Raw genomic sequence first — 20,347 nt, forward strand, 5'->3', positions numbered from 1 at the left:
ATGTAGGCAAAAATAACTCCAAGTAGAAGCTTTTCTGGCCCTTGTTTCATCTGTAGGTCTTGCTTGTAAAATCCACAAAATGCACCACAAGTATGTTGGCTTGTTGTTGGGTGAGCCACCCTCTCTTTCAAACGCACTTCAGCTTCCACAGGTCCTGGCCAGAAATTCCCATTTCAGGCAGTCCTGGACTGGCCTGCCTCCAACCTCAGCACCTAATCAGTTTAGTGCTTTCTCTCCACTTTAAAGAGAGAGCAACAAGAAATGCCCCCTTGATATGTAATGCGACAAAAAAAAAAAGCACCACAAGAGGATTATTGTAATACTATTGATTAAAACAAAAATTAAGAAATGGTGACTTTTGAAAAACAATTCCAAACGCTTTTGTAGAAAAACACGTTCATCATCAGGAAAGTATTTTCTAGGTATAGCTTGAGTACTGTATTGATGCTACTTTTGACATTTTGATTGTTAACCAGTCCTAGAACACAGAAACACATCTGAAAATGAATTTTGAACAAACGTTTTTGTTACCTAATGAATCTTCTCTTAGCCTTGCAGTTATCTGCTGCCAGCACTGTTCTGAGCAGGGTAACTGTTAACCACCACACCTTGTAGGAAACGGCTCTTCAGCCCTGTGGAAAAATGGCTAGTTCCAAAACTGAGGTATTAGCTAAATTCCCAAAGGACATTTTCCAATCCCTCCTACATTTTCCCTTCCCTTCTGCCTGATGGGCTAATTTGCGTTGACTTAGCAAAGCTTTGGCAGATTTACAGTCATTATCAAAGAGGTAGTTGAAGCCTGACTGCAGGTCTTATGTAATTATGTAAGGAGTTGCAGAAACTAGCTTCTTGTTAATTGAGTTGGAGTGAAAGATATTTCTGTGCTTCTTGTATTTTGTATAGTTTTCATTGGGACCCTGCGAACAGCAACAGCATATAATGAGTGCCTATTCATCTTGGCCTACTTTCCGAAGTGCTGTGTCAGAGCACCGTATGGGACGCTGCAGTAATCCAGACACTGCATTTTTGGGGCACACTGTGATCTTGGAGCAACTGTTTTTTTTTTTTGTTGCAATGGAGACAAAAAGCTGATCCCAGAGCTGTAACTCTCTAGGATTTACTGCTCTAGAAGTCAGTGAGTGAATGGCACTCTACTGGAGAGAACATTAAGGTTCTTGAAGACGTTGGTTAATAGTGGTGTAGTAAATATAAACCAGCCCAGGGCAGGTTATCCAGTTATCATTATTGTCCTCGGAAGAGTTGCAGTGAGCTTAATTGGTGCGTGTTGTTAATGGGGGGTGTTTTTGTTTAGGACCCAATTGTTGAGCACACATAATCAGTGTAACATGCATTTGTGCATTCGGTGCCAAGGCAATGGATTTAGATAAGCCATACTTTCCTGCCTCCATGGTCCATTTCCCTGGCTGGGATGTGTGACTCCTAATCTTGTGTGTCACCTAATTTTAGAGATGGCAAATAGCAACACATATGCTCACTGTTGTTTAAAACTTTGGTTGAATTAAGCAAATATGTCGTGTTTTGTTGACCAATTCAACAACAAAGTGTTTTATATTTGCTAGCGATTCGATTCACGCCTCTGACTGACTGCTTCTCCATGACAACAGTGAGGCTCATGGGTATCCTAGTATCTTGAGCTCATGACAAAATAACAGATGAAACATCATTTGACAGAAACAAGGTTGGACAGAGATATTATCTGGAAGGGTCCAGTGTTTATATGTTCAGTAACATTGAGGATATCAAATAAAGACCTTTTTTTAATGGAATACAAATTTTGGGAGAAACATTTCCCCTCCGACTTCACAACTCTAGCTAATGCTGTCATGTACGTTACTTTTAGCCTGAAAGTCTATTTGTAGACCTTGAAATAACTGTTTTTGACGATTAAAAACATTATGCAAAACAAAATGTTCGATGTTTGAGACATTACTCATGCCTAGTTAGCGCTGACTATCGTGGAGGGTAAAAAAATGAACCGTCAAATGGAGCAACAGATGTAACAAAGGTATCCATCACAGATGAGGAGTGAAGAAAACAGCATTTCAAAGAAAGGGGTTTACAAATTTAAACACAGTAATTGAATTGACGACGGTCTATATTATTATATTAAATGTGCAGAGAGTTGAATAGCAGAGAAAGGGGAACAAGTTGCCAGTCTGGGAAACCACACACTCACAATAGTTCTACTTTAGGGCTGAGTCTGAACTGCCAGCGCAACATGACACAACTCGATCGGAGCACCTGTTTCTCCAGCCGGCCCATCTACTCTGTCACCACCCAGACATAGACTGACTGCTTTCTCACACGGTCTGTGTGTTTTGCCATTATAAATGTGTTACTGTTTGTAAACATTACATAAACATGATTGATAAAGCTTACAATGATGTATGTAGTAGATACAAAAATAATGTAGCATAGATAAAGTGTTGTATTTGGGACCCACACGTGTATTTAATTTAATTATGCTGGGCTTGCCACTCCTGTGCGTTGCCAAAGATCTGTAGCTTCACTACAGTTGCATCTGATTGACTGATCCCAGCCTTTTTATTGGAAAAAGAATCCTGCTGTACTAGCAGAGAGAATGGTCTTCATCCTCCAACTCTCCCTCGTCTTCCTCCTCCTCTGCATTTGTCGACTGCTGGCCTCCTATCGCAGCATTAAACCACCCACATCCTCTCATCATTCTCCGTAAGAGGAGCAGCACTGCTACCACCCACAGTCCTCTCTGAAATACCTGGTACAAATATGTGTGAAATGCGTGGTGTTTTCTTCTCGAATATGGTGTCGATACCGAGCTCTCGCAGTTAGCCTTCACTGCGGTGCTGTTGCTGTGAACCAGGGTCAGAGCAGATGCCTATACTGTAGCATTCGTCGGAACGTCTTGAATGCATACCAGTGGAGTGAGGAATATCTGAGACTGCCTGGCAGACTGTACTCAGCCCTGCAACAGAGATGTCAGATATCCACCATATGGTTTAGTCTGATTTTATATAGCTATATGCTTGTCTTAAGTACAGACGGGGTTGGTTTTTATAGCTGAGGTGAAGGTAAATACCACGTGTGATTGTACTGGCTTAACGTCTCAATATTGGGATAAAATTATAGGACCGTAAAGACTCTGGGACAGTGATGATTGTAATCATGTCCTTGATCTAGTTCGTGGCCTGGATTGCAATGTATATCTGTGTTTGTATGATATCGTGGACTTGGGGAAGGACAGAGAGACAGTGGTTTTACTCTGTAGCAAGTCGAGAGGTGACTCCATCCGTCTGGCACCTGAGGACATTCCCCTGCAGCTGGTTGTTGGCATGCTCACTGGTATCAAAAAGTTGTGTTTACCTCTGTTGTCCTAAGTTGCTAAGGAATGATTTATTGCATAATTGCTGTTATCGGTAATGACCGGAGGATGTTGGACCCTGAAGAGACCTGATTCTAGGCCATGTTCGTGAGTCAGGATGAAGTGGTGCCAGTTCATCAGCTTTCCTTTTGACTTCCATGTCTTCAAAGTCAAATAGCTTTGGATGCCGGGTGACGAGCCTGAGGATCCTGCCGTTACATGTCTAACAAAGACTAACGTAACTTAACGAGTGGAGTTGAATCTTTTGAATTTGTCACCACCAACGTTGGCAGACAAACTGGCACCTAATACCAAATAACAGATGTTTCTGATCAACTTACAGGTGTTCATAACTAACTTAGACATTGAATTATAAAATGAGGTGAATGTATTTTTTAAAAGGATGTTGCAATATCGTTCCCTCATAACTCCTCTTAACTGAGTCAGTTTATGTGGACTTTTGATTTCCATGACTAGAAATGAGTCTTCAAACCCAAAAATGTTGATGGCAGAAGAGAATTTGCTTTTCAACCAAAATTGAGAGTAGACCATCAGCCAGCTGCCAAAAGAAGCAAATATTTCTCCTGCTGTGTCATAAGGGAGAATGGGATGTTTTGCTTAGCCGCGGAATGGCCAAGAGTGAAGGAAGCCAAGGGCGCAAAGGCATGCTAATTACCATTTTCTAAACAAAGAGTTGGTTCCTAATGAACACTGTTGTAATGATACACACCATCTGGATAGAGATCACAAGACGTACGAACACAGTATAGTGAGGAGAGGGAGGCTTAAGCTAAGCAGTGGATCAGTTGTAGTTCCTCAGTAAACTGGGAATAGTGTCTCCATTTACTGGTATTGCAAAAGAGATTTATGATTTATTTTTCACTTACGGCACTGAAAACTAAAATATTTTAGCTGTGAAGCACCTCGTGTAGCGTTAAAGCTGCTGCCGTTTGTTTGCTGCAGTTTTTGGCGCTTCCACGTTGGCGTTATCTTTCAGCACCGGAGGTTGCTGCTTGCCTAAAACAAACAATAATAATGTTAAATTAAATGATGTTTGCCATTGAATCAAACAAAAGATCCACACACGGCACTAAAAGCTTATCAATTTGTATTTTTGCAACATTTTGATATGGTTCTTACCTTTTTGTTCTGGCACCTGTAAAGGTTTTATGGATGTGCTTACCATACAACCTGTTTGTTTGTTCTGTTTAAGATTAATACTGTATGACACAAACGGCTTTCAATGAATCTTTTCACATGTATATATTCCAATAAATATTGGTGCTGATACAAAATGCCCACCTGTCCCCCAATTCATCACAGACCAGGCCTCGAGAAACCAAATCTCTTCCTGATTGGTCCCCGTCTCCCCTTGAGACGCTGCTCAATGTCTCCCATCCAAACAGGATTCATATTATTGTCTGAACAACTTCAGAGACTAGAATAAGTTTATGCTAGTTTCATAATTTCCATGCTCTCATCACAAAAGGACACTTGTTTGGGCCTCTTGTCTCTCGGTCATTTCCTTGTTGAGGGTTAAGGGGAGGAGTGGCTCTGTGGACTGTGGCGGCTGACAATCCCACATTGTGTGAACTGCTGCTGCTTCACAAAGGGCCCATTGTGGAGAGCGGTGGCCCGGGAAGAGGGGACTGGGTCTAGGCTAGGTGACGGAAAGGTGTGGGTCCGGGGGCTAGAGCCGCGGTGGCTGGCCCAAAGTAGGGGCGTGTATTGGTGCTCAGCACCGTGCTGTGGCAGGGAGGGTGCACACGTGTGAGCGGCGTGCTGTTTCTATACATGTAATGTACTCCTACACATCCACCCACTGTATGTAAGCACATCACTCGCATCTCTGAGGTGAGCAGCTTTATGAAAATAGGTTTTTAATCAGCGCTGTTGTCAGTCTCTGATTTATCGTCTGCGTCCTCGAGAATCTGATGTGATTATAAAACTGGGGGGGGTTTAAGCTGCTTGTGCAACTGTTCCCAGAATTTGAAATATTTTACTGTTTATCCTCCTCTGACTCCAGCTCAAGGACAAGCCCACATGTGTGGAGATTTGTTTACTCAGACAGATGGCCCAGCAGTCCAAAGTCAGTGTCCACAAAACCCCTTTTTCTTTCTGCTGCACTGCTGTTCTACTTGACCACCAGCTTGAGACTTAATCTCCCTTTTCTCGCTCTCTGTCCCCAAAACTCCTTCCTCTCTCCCTGTCTGAGAGTGACAGGGCTCTCAGGTCAAGCTGACGCCAGTCTCTCAGTCCAGTCTGAAGCAGGCCTCGGCCCTCACCCAGCTGTCCCGTGGATTATTTGTCCGTCTGACTGTCAAGCCCGGCTGTTGCCCTGGCCTCTCACCTTAATGTCAAGAGCCTTTCAGTGATGGACCATTTTAATGTCACAGCCATAAGAAGTTGAATAACAAACATAATGACCAACTGCCTCCGTGGCGTTCTTGTTTTACCATGGTACATTAGAAATTGCAAAGGTGATTTTATTCAGATTTGTCTCTTACTCTAGTTAAACCAACCTACTTTCATTGTTCCAATTCGCTGTGCCAAACTTTGATACATCTGCTCTGTGCTGCTACAATATAGACCGTGGTAAAAGAGTTGAGAAGGAAAGTGACATTTAGCAGTAACAAAGTTAACAAGGCCTCTCATCTTCCCTCAGGGTTGGATTACCACAAACTGTTAACTATTGACTTCTCGGTCCACATTAGAGGCTCCACTTGCTCCGTTGCTGACAGGCTATGGTTATGCTGCACCAAGTGGGTCCTTGAGTTAGATTTATTTGGTCACTAGCAAACATGAACGTGATTCCTTTTAATTTTGTCTCCAGCTCTATCTCCTAATATATTCCGATTTGCAGAGGGCTGTAATTTATCATCTGTGGCTACCTGGTACTTATAGCTTGGAACCACTGGGGTATTTTGGTGTCTATAATTCTGCCTGTATGTTTAGTGCAGTGAAGGTTGGGCCCAAAAGCTGTTCAAACAGCCACCCATGCCCAGTGTGCTTAGTTATGCAGTACTCACTTACTTCATTGAGCAAATATAAGTCCCTCAGTCAACATAAGATTATCATGGCTTCTCCCATTTGCTCGCGTAAAGTCATTTGAAGGTCAGACTAAGAAAAAGTCTGATTTCTGAACTAGTAAAATGTCTGTGCAAATATTTGCCTTCTGTAAATAGCCCACCGTCTTTCTACGAATGCATCTGCACACAAATGTTCTTAGAAAAGCATTGTTTTATTTACCAAAACTGAGGGATTAGCAAGTAAACGTTTACCTGGAGTGGTGCAGTGCAATGGACTATAAATAGATTATTTTATCTTTCCCAAGTTGAGCGAGCATCTCATTGTAAGTGAGCCATGCTTACAGACAAAGCCACTGTGTGCTTACATAAACGTGCATGTGAAAACATTTGTACACAAAGTAGTATTATTGTGAAAGTCCTGTGGTGACGTTTCTTTCATGGCTGACGGATGGCGTCCATGAGTTGAGTTTACACCTCACAGCTTGGCATCAGACAGATTAATCTCAAAACCGCTCGGTGAACCCGTGAACTTGCCCCGTTTCTAAATGGAACAGACGGTCCTTTTTCAGAGGTCATTTCAGGCTCTTTCTAGTGGCGTAATATACAACACGGCTGTGTAGGTTTGGGCTGAGCTAGAAACTCTGTAATGTATACAACCTATATTCACATTGGAATGGCTGCAGTGGGACTAATCGTTCAGTAAAACAGTCTAGTTCATTTGCTAAATAATGTTTTTGTTTGCACCTGAGTCTAGATGCTACCATTTTTTAACTTGTCCTTTTAACAGACTCTAAAAGTGCATCATTATTACTGTGTTGATTGTTGTGTCTGGCTTGAGTGGCGACTGTTAACCATGTCATGCCAAGTCCATCAGAGTAGTGAACAACTAACTAATTTCCCCGTCTGAAGTCGGCCTGATTATTGCCAGAGCGTTACTTTCACTTACAAATGGAGCTCATGAAGTAAAAGCTGCATATACGATGCAATTATGTAATTACTCTCTGTTTAAACGCTGCAATACATATCGCAAAAAAACAGAAATATCACAGCGAGCCCTAACAGGAACATTTGCCTGTGCACAGACTGTGATTATATCAGCTTGCGGTTTGCCAAGCTTGGCAGGAAACATTGATGCTGGGGTGGATTGTGTGAAAAGACAGACCATGTGGAGGGATATGTGGGCACGTCTGTTCCCTTCCCCACTTAACACTTTATCTATGCGTCTCTCTCTTGTGTCCTCCAGCCCAGCACTCTCCCCCAGGGTACAATCAATATGAACCAGTGCTCCGACGTCATCGACGGAGAGTCCAGGACGGGTCAGAAGAACTCGCTGTGCATCCTGACCCCCGAGAAAGAGCATTTCATACGAGCTGAGTGTAAAGAAATCATCAACGGGTAAGACGTTATAACTAGGAATGTGATCTGCTAACGTTAGGGATTACAAATTGACAATCTGCCATTTTACTGCATCTTCATATGATGTAGGATAACGGCCTCAGGTGGGCAGTGTGGTTTGTGTTGCTCTCTGTTTGGCTTCAGTGGTTAGGGATGACAGAGACTTGGACGAGAGAGAATAGTTGTGCTGCAGCTGCCTTTGCTGCCAAAACTGCTCTGCCCCCTGCTGTCTCCTTTGGGCTGTGCTTTTCAGAGACTTGTAATCCACACTGCAGTGACAGTGCACATTCTTGAACTGTTCCCTCTCCCTGTGTCCACAAACCCCCCCCCCCCCCCGTCCCCGTCCCCATACGGCTGGACACAGATGACAACACACAATCTTTAAGCCTTATAATTCGGTGTCTTGTGCCTCTCCTCCGCTGCACATTCAAAGTGTGTTTCTTGTCTGTTCTATTGCTATGGCTATTCTTAGGGAACTGTGACTCACAACACCTACTCTCCGTTATGCTACCTGCTCTATCACTGTACACCTCCCACTCTCCCATCATCTGGCCCCCCGTGTGTTGGCTCTGGGCTATCACACAATCATATTAGCCCTCGCAAAGATTGACGTTAACCGACGGTGATGTAACAACCAGGATATTACAGAATATGACATGTATTATTTATATTATGTTAAGCTCCTCACTAACGATATTTGATTCCTCACGTTACAGTACAGAAACAAGGCTGCGTGGGCACTCTTCACTTCTGCGTCACATGTTTGTGTCTACAGTATGACAGTTCATAGTGTGACATTCACTCTTTACTAAGTGGGTGCAGCAGAAAGAGTGTTTGTGTACCAGAGGAGCTGACTTGATTATTCTAATCACAAAAAAGCTAGTGGTTTCTGTACAGCAGAAGATGCATATTATATAAATGTATTGAGTATTAGTGTTAATCTTGACAGCTATTTTCTGAATATATTAGAGCGTGAGTTTTAGTTGTATTTTATCCACGTCATCTTATTTTCTGTCTAGTTTTAGACCAAGAAAGAGCATTTAAACCTTCAGCAAACTGCTTCCTGGTCCTGGCTGAGGATATACATACATTACCTTGTGTGGGAGTATTATTTGTGCTGTGTTGTAAATAATGTATTTATGCTTTTCAAGCTCAATGCTTAACTAAATCCACCGCAGCTAATTAGATAATAGTGTCCTTGTGAATTGTCTTTTTTAGTAAAGAGCTCACACGGCGCCAAAACAAGGCAAATGTACAGTAACCATACCAGGCTTTAAGATGCTTTGTGTTGCCACCTAGAGGATTAGACGGTGACTACAGGTTTTATAATAATTATAATAATAATAAGTTTTATTTGTAATGCGCCTTTCATGGCTAAAAGCAATCCCAAGGTTCTTCCACTGCATTAGCTCAGTTTAGAAAGTAGAGGGTGTTTAATTCATTGTAGTAGCAGATGTTTCTTTTCCTATATGTTAGTCCTGGCAAGTATAAAGATTTATAGAACTTTGTCCCGATCCACCACGGGTGCAGGGTTTGTATAGTCTGCATGTTCTGTCCCGAGAACACCACTTGACTGCTTTACTTTTCCGTAGGTGGCAGGAAGCGCTGACTGTGTACCCCAGGACCAACAAGCAGAACCAGAAGAAAAAACGCAAGGTTGATCCACCCTCTCACCAGGTAATGCACCTCTTCACACACTGCGTAGCGTTCTCCTTCCTCACGCTGAACACGGTACGAGTAGTAAGCAACCAAACTCAGATGAGTTGAGCTCTGGTGTAGGTCTCCCTTTGCCTATGAACTCCAACTTTCATTAAAAGTTCATCTTGAAAACAGCGTGGATAATGATGACGATGTCGTCCTCACCGGCAGTAACATTACTCGCGGCTTCCATCATGAACCAACAGGCTAACTAGCTAGTTTCAGCGTTTTGTTCCTGCTTGCTATTGCTAAGCCCTCTGTACATGTATAGCTGGACCTCCAATCAGAGCTGAGAGCAGAAAATGTTCTTCCTAGCAACAGAGGTAGCCATTTTTGTTTCATGATCACACTTTGAAGATGGAAAAAGCTTTATATCAACAGTGTCTGAGGTCAGGTGAGCATTATAAATGATGTGCTAATGCTACAGCTAAGAAAGAACATACTTAGGACAACGTGTGCCGTGGTAGAATGCATTATGGAGGCTTTTCATTCCACTCGGTCTACACCAGCTGTTTTTCCCCCAGAGAGAGAGAGAGATGTATTGTTTTTCTGACAGCAACATGATGAACCGTTTATGCTATGCATATTTGAATTCTTGAGTCACATGATGCAGTCTCGAAAGGAACAAGAGACTGCATGCCACATACCAAAATTAATTTGCACGCCTAGATTGATTGCAGTGGTCGAGTGTGAATTACAGCTGTTTTTCTGCAAGTAATGTTTCCAACGCCGTGGTTCTGTTTTTATAAATGCAGCGCAGGTGACATATTATATATACTGTATATGCAAATATTCCTGAGCAAACAATTAAGGATGGCAGCGGCCTGCTAAAATAACATTCAGCACAGCAATGTGACCATGATCCTCTCTTTGTACACTGTGTTTCATTGTCATGTGCAGCAGCTTCTGTCTGCAGACTTTTTCCCCCGAGTCCTGCCTGGTTAGACATTAACTTTGTACGCCTGGTCAAAACAGATTGAAATTAGAATTTTAGGACTTGAAGTTGAGGTCTTTGACCAAAAGTGTCCGTGACCAATACTTCTCTTATCTTATCTTGTGTGTGTGTGTGTGAGTGAAGGAGCGTGCTCATTAAGAAATGGAGAATTCCTTGCGAAATCACGTTACCTGAAGCCGAGGGATTTACAATCCTCACACGCTCATAAAAGATGTTTGAGACTACCTCATGTCACCTCTGGTTCTAACACTACAATGCTGTGAATTGTGAGTAAAAGCCTCTAAATGGCTCAAAATGTTAATGAAAGATAGTACAAACCTTTGTTCAGAGTTCACACTGTGACAGCTCTGAGCCCTTGTATACTTATTGTATGTCAAAGTCTAGGAGTCCCTGTAGTGCTGTTCATTATGGTCCGCCCTGTGGAGGGACCCAGAAAGCCCATTTGAAGAGCAATGTGTCTAACAAGAATCTAGAAATAAATATTAAGTAAATCTATACAAAGTTTAGCATCTTAAACAGTACACAGCTGCGTTTAAAAGTCTGAGAGCAAAGTGAGCAGCGTCATTTTAAGCAATTCGTTTGACTTCCATTCGAAACACAATGCCCTAAAAATGACGAACTACAGGAATACCATATAATATTGTGCAGACCACCTACCGTGGGATACAGCGTTCCCCCTTCTCTACCTCTTGGCCAAATCTGTGTGTGAGTGCAAACAAAGTTCTCTCTGAAGTTCATTGTCTGGTTCCTCTAATGACGTCGCCCTGAATCAGACTGTGACCTTGCCGGGACACTAACGGGCTCATTTGCCGAGGGACAGTGGTGACACAGTGGTGACCTTGACTTGACTCCCATGTGACCTCCCGTCATGTGCTCATCAACAATACATTTCCTGTGTAAATGAGTGCGTCTGCCATAAACTACGATTTGTATTTCATCTCAATAAGTTCCTGGCATCTGCTTTAAAACAACAATGCCGGTACAGAACCTGGTTGATGCTGTACTACAGGAATTCCAGCTTTTTTTTTCTTGCATGCGTGTGAAATGAGCATCGCTTAAAATAACAGTCGAGCAGTCGAGGCCTGGTGACATAATTAGGGCTGATAATGTGTGAGGGTGATTACGCCTTTACTGCTTGTCTAATGTCAGCCTCTAGCATTCTATAATTGGCTGTCCAGTTGTGTTTGGGATGGACATGTGATGTAGTTCGTCACAGATAAACACCCACAGTTGTTTTTAAGGCCCTTATTTCCACCTAGACGTCTTCCTCCCACTTAGAGTTAAGTTACTGGAGACATCTGCACGGTTGTAAATACCTGAGCACAGTTTGCCTTCCTGGGGAGTGCCTCTAAATTGAAGCGCCTGATCTTGAGTGCAACATACTGATATGACGGGACATTTATTTGCGCCTCATATTGTAACTGAAAGAACTTTTTACTTTCACTTGTGTTTGCTCCTGAGCAATAAAACCCTTGTAATAGTGCTTTATGTCATAAATGTGGCCGATTATAAGACCGAAACTAAACCCCATAGTTCAGATAATACAGAAACTATGACATCATTGACCGTTTTACAGTCTACCTGTATTCATTATAAATCAGCCCTTCACAAGCATTAACATCCAAGGCTTTTTGTGATTGGCAGGGTGGAGAAAATGCAAGCCGGTGTTTTTCCACTGAAGACATGAATGGACACCCAGTGAGTTCAGCTTGTTCACACTCTTTTCATCCTGCTTCAACCTTAGTGGCTTTGAAATCCCCTAATAAATCGTATTTATTATAATCCCGATCAATCCAGGTGACGGACATGGTTTCTGATTCTCTCTCCGTTTGTGGTGATTTAAAGTAGGCTGGATGAAAAGCTGATGTTTGACGGCTGCTTTGCTTTGGAAATCTTGCTCTCTCCTCTTAAAGCCATTAAATGACCTCTGCTGATGAACAGGGCTTCCAATATGTACTGGTGACGTCAAACTTTAAATTAAACCCTCATTCGTTTTGTGTTCAGCCTGCTCTGTATTCATTACTCCGATGAAGACCGGAAGCAACTAACAAGTAACCTGATAACTTTAATGACACGGTGGTGTCGTGATTGGCTCCTGATTCCTTTTTTTCTCCTTATTCTTCAACCTTTTCCCTTCTCGTATTCCTTTTTGTAGCCTCTCTGTGACCTTGCCGCCCATCATGTAATTTCCTCTTCCCATCCGCTCCTTCTCACCCAAACCCTCACCCAGGAGCCCGGCCCTGCCAAGGTGACGGTGACCAGCAGCGGGGGAAGCATCCCTTGCCTGCCCAGCAGCATCGCCAGCGCTGAGCGTGTCCCGATGAGCCGTGCCACTCTGTGGCAGGAGGAGAGCCGCTGGAGCCGGGCCACCATCCCCTGCAGCCGCAGCGCCTCCTGCCTCAGCCAGCTGAGCCAGAGCCAACCAGATTCCAGTATCACTACTCAAGACGGTGAGGACTAAGACGGCATACAAATTCCTCCACATCCTCGGCATGATGTGTTAAAATATGAATGGAATAATATGTTTTTTGATTTACGGTTCCTTTTTCGAGGATGAGCTTTTTATGGTGCGTGACCATCAATCTCACTGTTTGCGTAAATAGCAACATGTCTAACTATTTTTGTAATATACAACGTATTGTAATGCATGTTCACATATTTAACACTGTTTCAGGGTGTTTCATATCAGTGGCACTTTGTGTTTAGATGGCGGCACCATGACCACTGGACGCAAGGTACGAGTGGAGAGTGGTTACTTCTCCCTGGAGAAGACCAAGTCAGAGCCTTCTCCCCAGCCTGCACAGCCTCCCCAGCATCTGCCCTTGTCCTCTTCCGCGTCGTCCTCCTCTTTAGGAGCTCTCAGTCCCAGGTACAACTCTGAGTCAGAATCCCAAACATCCCCTTATCAACCCTCCCAAGATCCTCTCCCTTCTCCAGGTGCACTTGTTTCCCCCAGCTACTCCACCATCAGCTCCTCCCAGAGCTCGCTGGATTCCGAACCCAGCGGGAGTACACCCACCTGGGAGGGACGTGGTGGTGGAGGAAGCACCGGTAGTGTGAGTGGTGGAGGAGACAGAGTGGGCCGGCCTGGCAGGGAGTACACAGCGCTGTCTGATGTGCCACGGGCTCGCAGGCTGAGTTACCGCGAAGCCTTCCGCTCAGAGAAAAAGCGCCAAGAGCTGAGGGCACGGACACGGAGTCCTGGCAGAGAAGAGGTGGCTCGGCTGTTTGGGCAGGATCGCAGGTGAGAGGTTATGGATACGTGTCGTGCTCGGCACATTACAAGTTGCATTTCTCATAGCAGAAACATACTTGCAGATTTACTTGTAACAGTGATAACAATGGCAACAATAATCATTAATGAAGCACTAGCTGTTAGCACTCAACATATAGATGGCATGCTAAGTAATCATGTATTCAGCATTTTAGTGTTTTAGCACCACCCTGTGGCTGTTGTCCCTGAGGCGCTCCTATAGCTCGAGCATCTTTTGCTGCTTTACCAGGTGTTTGCCATTTAATGATTTAGGGATTGAAATGCATGTTTTTTTACTTTCTTTTCTGTTGATCTCTTACCTTTTGCTCTTGCTACTTTGCTAGTTTGTTTTGTCGTTTCAATCTTTTCTAGGGGCTACCGAACAGAGCTTCTCAGAGCTAATGCTCAACCAACCCTTCCACCCCTGTCCCTGCTGGTCACCGCTGATTCCTGCTTTCTATCATTTCATCTCTGCACTGCCTGGGAGCACACGCACACACCGTTTCATAAATACTCCATTTACTGTATACTGTGCATACTCAAACACACTGGTCTTTGGTACTGTGGGTGTCCGTACAGTTTGATCTCTCCTTCCTCGTACACACGTACACACACACACACACACACTACACATTAAGTGCAGAGCCTTAAGGTAACGCCGACTGCGTTGCCATTGCTGCTACTTCTGCAATTTGTTTAATCCACCATCCTAGTCCTTTTCCTTTTTTCTTGTGAAGTTTAATCTCATCATATAACAATTTATCTTTATTCTTTGATGTATTTCTGGGTTGTTCTCGTTGGGATATTACCTCTACCTTGCACCTTGTAGTCTATGAAAGGGACTTTGAGTCTAGAATAAAAAAAGTATCTTGTATCCATTACGGATATTGATTTTGGCTCAAATTTGCTTTCTTATCATGCTTTGGTCTTGATTTTATGCTGATTCTGCTAACATTTGATGATGTGCTGCATTTTTTAATAGACTTTTGTATGCTTAAAAGTGATTTGAGATATTTAATTTATGATCATTTGTTTATTTAAGATTTTTATGTTGCGTGAAATTGTGTATGTACTGTGTTTATTGAGAACTTCTTTGAAAAGGATGATCCTCTTGTGTCTCTTAGGCGTTCTCAAATCATTGGCCGATTCGAGGAGGGTCAGTCTGAAGAGCACATGGACACGAGCGGCGCCAATGAGCCCGCCGCTAACGCCACGCTAATCCAGAGACCAGGCCGCAGCGAGAGGCGCTATCTGGCTAACAAACATGTATGCTATTCTCTTTGTTAATCATGTTAGAGATACTAACAGACGTCACTGACCGGTGTATACAGTGAGCGTTAGACATAATCTCCTTATTTTGATCAGGGATTACTTATCATTTTTAATACAAATTTTATATTTATAGGATTCACTGGATGCAGGAGAGGACCGGTCAGTCCCTGATGTGTCCAGCTCCACTTTCGCTTATTTAAGAAGAGCCAAATCACTGGACCGCAGAGTCACCGAGTCCTCGATGACTGTGAGTACTGATCATACGTCGAGAGGGTCAATGGGTCATAACCAGTGGACTACAAAGTCCTTTCACGCTCCATTATCACCTGTCCCACCCATGAAAACTGCATATGCACCCAAAACACTGTGACTCCACATCCAGCCGCACATACAAAACTATATTAGCACTTGTTCTCTACAGTCTTACAGGTGTGTGTGTGTGTGTGTGTGTGTGTGAGTGTGTGTGTGTGGTCAGTCTCTGGCTGAACTGCAGCTGTCAGAACCCCCGCCCACTCAAACACACACACGCACGCACATATTCATGTACACACCACTGGCGCACACGGTGCTGATGATTATAAATAGCCAGCACAGAAGCAGCGGCAGTAGTGTGCATGTCCCCGGGACAGACGGAAAGACAGAGATTGTCAACACATGAAGTGAAGGCAGTTAGCCATCAGAATGACTCTCTGCCAGGCGGTCACTCCACACCTGATGAAGCTCAACAGAAACAAGGTATTGTTGAGTGAGCAGAGGCCAGGGTTTTGGACGAATGATTGACTTTAGAGTCTATAAACAGACCTGAGTTTGGTTTCGATGTGCAGCAGTTTGTGTTTCACAGGGAAAGTCCAGCTCCCGCCAGTCAGTCTCTTTAGCTGAAGCAACGTCTCTGCACTCCTCGAGCTGAAGTAGGGACCGAAATGTAAACAAATGCATATAAATGCGGTGTTGCTTAGGATCTCAATCGTATATCCTGATCACATCAGTGATGGATGCTCACTTAGTGACGACTTCTGATAAAGTGACACATTTGCACAAAATGTTTCAGCAAAAATATAAATTGTATTTGTTTTCAGCCGTTTCTTCTCTTAATGTGGGCGACGTTTAATCGAAAGTCTCTTCTAAGAGGTCGCTGAACTTACTTTTTTAATGAGTTACATAGTTGCATAACGATAGATCACTTCATTTTGTCTTATTTGCAGCCAGATCTGCTGAACTTCAAAAAAGGATGGATGACAAAACTGTACGAAGATGGAATGGTAATCTGCCGTCATGAGTGGGATTTAATTACATCTACTGAAAATAATGATATATTCATAGAAGATATGTGAAATCCAACTAATGGTGTCTTTGTCCCCTTTAGTGGAAGAAACACTGGTTTGTCCTGACGGATCAGAGTTTGAGGTACTACAAGGACTCGATAGCCGAGGAGGTAAAACTTGTCTTCACGAGACTTCGGTTTTGATTTCATTTGAATTAATAGGCAAATTTACAAGGACTTCTGTTCTATTTTTATTTAATTTCTTCCCTCAGGCTTCAATACTGGATGGTGAGATTGAGCTCTCCACTTGTTATGATGTCAAAGAGTTCCCGGTCCAGAGGAATTACGGCTTCCAAATCCTGGTGGGTTTTTATTCTTCGTGCCATCGATCGTCCCGCGTCATTAACCAGTAAAGATAAAACTCATTGTCTACAAACGTGAGCTCTGCGCCCCCCTGCCAGTCTATAAACAGCATTAATGACACCGTGTCGGCCCATTTTAGGTATCAGGTTTTGTCTTTCTGAAACGATTATTTGTCTTGCGTGACGGATGTCACTTGACTTGTCATCTCGCTGAGACATGCTGACATCATTGTGGTCTAAATGTGCTCCAGCCGTCGCCGGCCCTGCTCGTCTCTCTGAACCCTCATCCTTCACAATATGTTTACCTAACCTCTTACATTCAAAAGCCCCGTGCAGTTCTATGGATGCTGCTGTGAACCGTATACTTTCGTCATATAATCCTTTGGCCATTAAACATTTTTAGCACTTGTTGCTCACCAGACGCATATAGTTGCAATGCAGTTCAATCGTTATCCATTTGATGTCAGTGTGGGTTTTGTTTCTGCTACACGTAGGTTTAAACTTGCCACAATAATCCTGTATGAGGAGAGCTACAAGGTCATTTCTTTTGTTTACATTTGCTTGAAGCAGCGTCCCCAGCTATTTTCTCCGGGGGGGAAGTCCGAAATAGAGAAGTCGAGGGGATCGTTGTCTCTTTGGCTGAGAACAACATGGGTTTGGTGTCGAGAAATTAATAACTCCAGTATTTGTGTCTGCTCCCTCGGCTCCACGGTCAGACGGGAAGGGGGAGTGTCCTGTCACTGCAGTTAAAGCAGTGGAGTAAAGTACCTGGTCTCTTAAACCCCATTCTTCTGTCCTCAGACGCTTTAATTTAACTGTTCACTTAACTTCCACTAGAGGTCGCTGTATTTAAAGTTAAATGTATTGCACTCACAGTGAAGCTGAATTACAAGGGATACCAGGAAAAAAAAAATATATATATATATAATATATATAAAATTTGCAACTGAAAGTTTCACATAAATTAATATAATAAAATATGTTCTAGGTAATAGATCAGTAGCAAGTTTGTATAAAGCACTAGTTTTACACGCATCCTAGTCTGAACACAAGCTTCCTAAATGTGTGACAAAGCAACCGCCCTGCAGTGTCTGATGCGCCGCGTCTTCAGGTTCATATGGTTCCTCTTGTTGGACTTTCAAAACTCTGCATTTTACTATTACTTTGTGGCAAAAAGAGAGCAGCAATCACACAGGACAACATGTATCACACCACACAAGGGATGGAACACGTAGCAAAAGTAAAGCGAAGGAGAGGCGATTCTACTTCTAATATTCTACTTCTGATAAAACTGCGTTCGAAGTGCGGCTTCCTGATTTTACGTAGAGCCAAGAGAAGAAGAGAGAACGTACTCCTCTTAGTGTTGGAATCTAATGCAGTAATTATATATTGTCTCCATGTACAGTCGGTAAAAGAAGAGAAACTAATCTAAGTCTGTCCATTGTCTAGGAAACTCCACTGCTGTACATCTTCTATTTTAGGCTTGTACAAAGTGTCAAAAGGGTATTTTAATCGACATGTTGTCTCATCCCCGTCAGTCATTTAAAGGAAATGCCTTTCTGTTTTCAGTGTAAAGAGGGAGCGTGCACCCTGTCGGCCATGACCTCTGGAATCCGTCGCAACTGGATTCAGGCCATCATGAAGAATGTGCGACCCGCTATTGCCCCTGATGTCACTCGGTAATACCCAAAGAGGATTAACTCTTAAACCACTGGCAGATATAACGACTGCTTTTCTCACTTATTTTTATTAAACTCCCTCTCTCCTCCTCACCCTCTCTTTCCTTCTTTCTCTTCCTCCCTCAACCGGTATTTCAACCTGCTTCCAGGAAAAACATCTCACTGAAACTATCCGTTCTGAAGCCCAGGTTGGAGTGCTTGTGTGTTGAATATCTCCCCCCTCCTCGAACAGTGATGTAATTGCTCGGCAATGTCAGCCCCAGCGTGTTTGTCGTCCCCACCCTATGTCATGTGATTGTTGAGTAACGTCTCCCTGTCAGTTGTGCCACTGTAGACACACACTGCAATCACATCAACATACGAGAATAACCCAGCCGACCTTCTGTTGATCAACAGCAGAGAGGGGTTTTAATGATTATTGTAGTGCGACTGTCCGCTCAGTAACTGTTGGAAGAGAACAACAACAGAATCACAGCTGCAGCACAGATGGAAAAACCCTCGAGTGAAAGGAGAGAAGAGCTGCTGTATGAAGGTCTATTGTATTAAAACAGTTCACCTGAGGATTTTTTAGCTACCTAAACATTTATTTTTGTGCTTTGAAAGAGCCAAGTTTTGCCTTTTCAGATGGCTCATCACACGTGACACCATACACGCTCTGACCCGCGTTGACAGATTTACACTCTGGCAGTTTGTCTCTCAGGCAGCTCTCTCCAAGGGGAGACTGGGATATCTTTGGTATTTCTGCAAAGACGCCTCACAGACACCTCTTTCTCATTCTTGAGCTCTGTCCCTTCTCTTTTTCCTCGTACTCATACCTCCTGACACCTTCGCACACAACGTTGTAAAAATAGATTATTCCGTCAGGGCACTTTGCCCCTCAACACTACCAAGTGCCAATCAACACATTCTTAACATTAAGCTACTACTGTATACAAATAGCATTAGCATAGCAGCTAAAGGCAGACGTCTGCCATCAGGCTTACCTCAGATTATGACTGTTAACGCCAAAGCTGCTTTCAGCCTGATGCAGTGTGCCATGTAAGCATTTTGATGTTGATGCTCTGACTTTGATGCATTTCAGTGATTATCATGCTTTTAATGCACATTGAAATGATGTCGCTCTGCCTACAAATGTATGCGTCGTTGTCTGTCCGTCAAAGCTTTATGTAATAGTATTGTAGCTTGAGCTGATGTAAGCCTAAAAAAGAATCCTCATTGTGCTCCGTTAAAGTCGTTTTACTGATTCTTTTTACTTTTATGTGTTTTTGTTCATTCAGATCCCTCCATGAGGAGAAGACAAAAGCCCACGTGACGTTGGAGCCGTGTTCACAGACCACGCCTGAGCCGAGCCCCAGTCCTGAGTTGCCCAAGTCTGATGTCTATAGACAGCCAGCTGGCAACAATGGCTCTGCCCTTACCTCCGAGCCCCGTAAAAGCCGAGTTCGTGAGCGCAGACGAGAGGGTCGCTCCAAGACTTTCGACTGGTCTGAGTTCAAGATGGAGCAGACAGAGAAGCGAGTGAACGAACGAGCGGACACAGTCGACCTCAGCTCGTCATTCTCCACAACGTCTTCATATTGCTCTCCCTCCTCTTCCCCTTCCTCATTAGCGTCCTCTCCTGTCTCTACCTCCTCCCTCCAAACCTCTTCTGTGTCCGGTGCTCACCCACCTTCTATGACAGCAGAAGTAGAAAAGAAGAGTGTTAGAAGGGGCGTCCCTCCACATGGCACAACCAGTGCAACCCACATGCCAAATACTGTTACTGTTACCATGACCTCCACACTAAATACTACATCACCAGTGCCGCCATCAATACCTGAATGCCAAGAGCAAGGAAAGATGGAAGTAGATCATCCTCCAGCCATGCATCCTACTAGTGAAGATAAGAAGGACAACAAAACCCCACGTGTCCAAGAAGAGATTGAGCAGCGGTGGCATCAGGTGGAGTCAACACCGTTACGAGAAGAGAAGCAAGTGCCCATCAACACAGCTTCAGGAAACTCTGGTAACTCTGACAGACTGCCTGCACATGAGCTTGCTGCGCTGCTAGACAAAGAGGTGGGTTTCCTTAGTGTGGTAATATGA

At 43.6% G+C, this 20,347-nt stretch overlaps 1 protein-coding gene across 1 annotated transcript in view; it reads left to right on the forward strand.

Annotated features, from left to right (window-relative positions):
• The window catches only part of LOC115024742 (myosin phosphatase Rho interacting protein), a 43,865-nt gene that overhangs the window by 13,584 nt on the left and 9,934 nt on the right, over positions 1-20,347 (forward strand). Inside the window, 13 exon segments of the mRNA XM_029456564.1 lie at positions 7,631-7,782; positions 9,375-9,459; positions 12,080-12,133; positions 12,666-12,885; positions 13,142-13,679; positions 14,813-14,954; positions 15,094-15,207; positions 16,163-16,219; positions 16,324-16,392; positions 16,494-16,583; positions 18,153-18,262; positions 18,412-18,450; positions 19,540-20,320. Coding sequence (XP_029312424.1) covers positions 7,631-7,782; positions 9,375-9,459; positions 12,080-12,133; positions 12,666-12,885; positions 13,142-13,679; positions 14,813-14,954; positions 15,094-15,207; positions 16,163-16,219; positions 16,324-16,392; positions 16,494-16,583; positions 18,153-18,262; positions 18,412-18,450; positions 19,540-20,320 — 2,451 coding nt within the window.

The sequence above is a fragment of the Cottoperca gobio genome, chromosome 19, assembly GCF_900634415.1.
Source record: "Cottoperca gobio chromosome 19, fCotGob3.1, whole genome shotgun sequence".
Taxonomy (NCBI): domain Eukaryota; kingdom Metazoa; phylum Chordata; class Actinopteri; order Perciformes; family Bovichtidae; genus Cottoperca; species Cottoperca gobio.